This window comes from Melampsora larici-populina, assembly GCF_000204055.1.
Source record: "Melampsora larici-populina 98AG31 unplaced genomic scaffold MELLAscaffold_12, whole genome shotgun sequence".
Taxonomy (NCBI): domain Eukaryota; kingdom Fungi; phylum Basidiomycota; class Pucciniomycetes; order Pucciniales; family Melampsoraceae; genus Melampsora; species Melampsora laricis-populina.
Genome location: NW_006768776.1, coordinates 226,335 through 231,375, shown reverse-complemented (window position 1 = coordinate 231,375; position 5,041 = coordinate 226,335). Strand labels below are relative to the sequence as shown.

At 39.4% G+C, this 5,041-nt stretch overlaps 1 protein-coding gene across 1 annotated transcript; it reads left to right on the top strand.

Annotated features, from left to right (window-relative positions):
• Positions 1-2,711: 2,711 nt before the first annotated feature.
• On the top strand, positions 2,712-4,481 carry MELLADRAFT_116038 (uncharacterized protein; the record flags this gene model as incomplete). The annotated part of the gene is made up of 3 exons (XM_007408527.1): positions 2,712-3,335; positions 3,420-3,570; positions 3,679-4,481. The coding sequence occupies 3 exons, from the start codon at positions 2,715-2,717 to the stop codon at positions 4,479-4,481; spliced, it is 1,575 nt and encodes a 524-aa protein (XP_007408589.1).
• Positions 4,482-5,041: the final 560 nt, after the last annotated feature.

Sequence of the window (5,041 nt, the reverse complement as noted above, 5' to 3'; positions counted from 1 at the left end):
TTGCTTTGGCCCTCCTTTGCCCCTCTTTTCAAAAGCCATTTTCCCGTCAATAATCTATTATTTTCGATCATTTTGAAAGCTGCTCTAGACCAGCTTTCAAGCTTTAATAATCCATTATAAACCTGGAGGAAGCCTTACAACCTGGGGCCCTGTTGCATCGAGACCACTTCCGATAAAAATTTGGCCAAGTACATACACAATTCTTTCCCCATCACGCTCACTGAACATTTCTATGTACATCTCAACTTGCTTCCTTGTCCTTCATCTCTAGAACTTGGTCTATAAGAGAAACTTCAAACTTTGTTGATAAGCATCAATTCAACTCTGATTTGTACTACACACATAATTCAACCTCAATTTGGGCAACTCGACGTTGATTGTTGCTAATGACTGTGATTGATTGAATGAAACAATTCACGCGATTTCATAGACCTATCAATGCAATGAATCTATCCAGTCATCAATGGAGCAATCTCTGAGACGAGTTGATTTCTAAATGTCCAGAATCAAAGTGAACAATAAGAATCAAGATGATGATAGATTATTATCAATAGTCAAGTTTGGTGAATGGTACATACCAAACATCATCGATTGATTTTTGGGTTGAAATTGAATTTGAAAATTGGATTTCAAACTTGAAAAGTGGCTTCATGAAATAATGGATTATGCAATGCATAATCTATTAATCTTTAATCTATTTCCAAAAGCTGTAAGCCATACCAAACGGGGCCTAAGTTTAATGGTCCCATTTCTTGTTGTTGGTAACCTGTTATTAACAGAGTGTAATGGGAGAGTTGGGTCATCACATATGTCTTGTCAAACTAATGGGTTGGACTTTCCTCTATACTTCTGGTTGCTTTAGCTGTGACATCATAGCTGTTGACCACATTCTTTTCCAACTCTTCCCATTGCGGTCTCTTTCGTCAAAGTTTTTATCTTTGAACTATCAGCTCATATTATTTATCCTTAGCTATTTCATGTAAGAAATTTTTGATCCCGCCCTGCCTTTCCCTTTTTTGTGTTGGGCTCTTGGTTTTGGTAATTTAGTTTGGAACATTGTAGTTGATGGTATATATTTTTTATGTGGTTATCTTAGTTGATTTTATTATTCTATCATTGTTCTTTTTTTCAAAAAAAAGAGAAGGAGATTATGTGTGTTTTATTCAGTATAAGCCTGGTTTAATTTAGTTCTTTTTTAGTTGTTTATTGGTTCTTTTAGTTGTTTGTTTTGTTGTGTCCGCTAGCCGCCCCGTAGGTTGAGTTTATCATTCAGCAATTTATCTGCCTTGGCTTATGCCTTGGGCAGCGCACCAAACACTAGATTTTGTTCTTGGTATTTCAATACCAAGCAAGTGTAAGTTTAACAGTCCCATTTTTTTCTGTTGCACATCCTACTGTTGTTCAAAAATCATACTTTGTTGTTTTAATGGTCCATTATGTTGGATGTGCAAGGAAAAGACCCAGCTTTCTGATATTATTCTTGGCTTTGACCAGCTATGATAAAACCTCTTTGTACGTGTGAGAGTGGCACATTCTATGCTCCGCAAATCTGACATCTTTGAAGTAAGGATTACAGCAAGTCCTCAGATTGATCAACTTTGAGGTTTGACTAATATCAATAATCTGTTCAAGATCCTCCTATTGTTCACATGTTATCTCCATATTCTTCCCATACAAATTTAAAATCCTGAAAATCAATTACATAACTTGCAAATTCCAACATGTGTTCATGCACAATTGGCATCCTTTACCTTTGTCCCTCAAGACCTTCATCAATCAACTGATCTTCTTCAGTTCTGTTTCCATCAAAAATTCAATTCACAATCTCTTGGAACCTGTGACGCCGTAAATTTTACAAGGGAGACCCCTCATGAGCTCTTGATGTGCGTAATTTTAAACTCAAAACCAACTTCCAGGGTAATCATCCACACTTTGAGATTCATTTCATCTCTTCTTCCCCTCAAGTTTCACCCACAGAAATTGGTAATGTCTTTGGAAAAAAATCCAAGTCACGTTAGACAAGGACTTTTTCATACAATGATCAAGCCAACATAATATTTACAAAACAATGACTGACATAATCAAGGTCTCAATACAATGTCAACGACTTGAACAGTCTTGGCTGTATTGAGCAAAACATTGAGCCTTGATTTATTCAAGTGAAGGTATTCAGCCATATTCTCATATCATTCCTTATCATTGCCTAAGTCAAAACTACAGTTTGAATATTACCATAAGCCCCAAATCAGCTGAAGATATCCTCAGCAACAAGAAGCTACATGGACAAATATGATGGTCAAAAATATCGGCTAATTTTGAGAGTCATTGGAGTTCGTGCTTGCGGGAAGAGTAGTAAGTTACCTATGTAGTGTGGTCATATGTACTACAGAACTTGCCTAGCAGTAGCACTTCACTTTGTCTTCAGAGCAATGAGCTGGAGCTGAAAAAACCAAATGTGCTTTGACTTAGTCTTCTCGTGAGTCCGCGCACACAACCGGGGTCGGGATCAAAAGGTTTCTAAGAAAAACCCGAGTGATTTTAACAACCTCTGAAGCCCCGACAGGGTGAAAACAAGCTCAACCACTCAGGGTCAATTGGTTTTGCTTATGCACCAAACTTTGTCACACTTCTGATTCCATCGATTCGCACATTCTCGTGTTTTATCAAAACTCATCTATCTTCTTCCCACAATCATTGGAGACTGAATTGTGAAAATGAGCGCTGCTTTGTCCAGTCCTCATAAACCTGAGATCGCAATCAAAACTTATTATAGTCCGGAGTTCATATGCCAACTTCAGGATGTTGCAAAGCGTATCCCCCAGTTGAAAAAGACCGGCGACAACTTCAGTATATGGGAAAAACGACTAAAGATTATGATAAGGAATCTCACTGGGTCATCTGACTACCTCCTACACGAGTTCCACAAGCACGACCCAAAATTAAACCAAGCAGTCTTTGACTTGATAATGTGGTCGATCGACGACGAACTCCTCGAGCACTGTAACATGGATGGGTCTGCAGGTGACGCCTTTCAAGTCTTAGCGGGGCGATTCCAATCAAAACCGTCGGCTCGATGTATCATCAATCGTGCTGATTTTCCAGAGGAAATCCTAGACAACATCGTGAACATGGTTTACTACCAGTCTGCTCAAGAGCATATCTCTATCACAAAAAGGAAATCCGAGCGTGTATCCCACTTCCCGCTAATGAAGAAAGCTTATATGAAACTTCACGTATACCTTGGTCACAGTGGTCCTCCAGTTCTCAATTCTATTCAAAACCTTGCGGTGGTCAATCGAAAGTTTTATAGGCTGTGTCTTCCTAAGTTATGGCAGGTATGATTGTGGTCTTTGCATGCATCCTGCTTTGATTGGTATCAGAAGTTGAGTGCACTGATCCATGTTTGTCGAATCTATCAGAAAGTCGCATTCCCAACTTCGCTGCCCGCTCCCATGTCGCTTTGGACGGGCAATTTACTCTTGAAACACGGAAACTTAGTAAAGTCGGCCGAATTCGACTTGGAAGATGTAAATGCTTATCAGGATGCTTATCAGGATGGTCATCAGGAGGGTCAGTTTTCACAAATCGACAGGCGTCTTTGTGACAATACATCAGCGGTCAATGGTAGCAATATCAGATTCGGAATTGGACTGTTGAACATTGTGAAAATCTTCAAAGTCTGCCCAGCTCTAGAGTCGGTATCGCTGTCTCTTCCACCAAGTGAACCTCAATCTGAATGGCTATCAACTCTCAGATTCCGTTTGAAAAGTGCATTTAAGCTTCTCCCTTCACTCCAACATTTGGACTTAAGTAACGAGGGATATGTAGGCCGTTCAGGCGACTTTATAATTGACATCATCAAAAAAACACCATCACTTACCTCGTTAGTATTGACCGACTTCAAATTTGCAGCGAAAGAATCTGAAGAAGAGTCCTTGGGATGGAATCTGGCCCAGCTTCAGAAGCTTCGCAAACTAGAACTTCATTCTATCACCTGCGAGGATCAAACGTGGACCTCGGAAACTTGGACCAAACCGCTCACAAACCTTGAACTCGACTGTTGTGAAGGACTCACACCTGACATGATGCACAGATTGCTAAGCGGTAGAACCCCCTTTCTGACTGAACTTAATATTGAGTTTCATGAGTTAGGCGAGGACGATGTCAACATTCGGTTTGATCTCCCAGCTCTCAAAACCCTCATTCTATATCTTTACGAAATCCCCGATCTACTTTTATTAGTAAGCTTTGTAAACTGTAAAAGTATAGAAGTCCTCAAATATAATGGTGATATTTATGATACTCAATGGGACTCAATGAAAAACCTCATATCTCAACATGCTTGGCCTAAGCTATCTGTTTTGGATCTACATCGCGCGACCTTTCATGATGGCTATGCACGACCAATGACCGCGGAAGAAATGGAAAAAGAATTCAAAATGTTCAACATCAAAGTGCTGATGCAAAAGTGTCGAAAATGATGTCTATGTAACTGGAACAAATTTGTGTCCGAAATCTGATTGGCTGACATCTTTTGTTCAAGATCCTCCTATTTTTCAACAATTTACTTTGTCTTCATGGCGAGATGTGTTATATTCTCAAGGTGAATGATTGGTTCTAGCTGATATTGTTCACAACTTCAATCAGTTGCAATAAATTTCTTTTTCTTACTTATGCTCACTAAATAGAACATTTTTAATGCAAGAACTACGGTTAGGAAGTCCTCAAATCAATTAAACATTTGAAATTATATTGGGTGATTATCCTTCCGCCTATAGTGTCCCTGAATCCACGTCACTTTTAAGTATTGCAGCCCGCAGTTTATTTGCAAGCTTCAAGACCTTGCAAAGCGTATCCCCTGTTAAATAAGACTGGCAATTACTTCCCTCTCTGGGAAAGACAGCTAAAAGTTATGCAAGAAAGCTGACAGGTTCATCTGACTATACTGTAAAAAGGTCAAGTGTAAAAATCTTTTAACCCATTGATCAGTGAACAACAGGGCCAGGTTGAAAAGCTTTGTAAAGCCCGCCCCGGAAAAGGC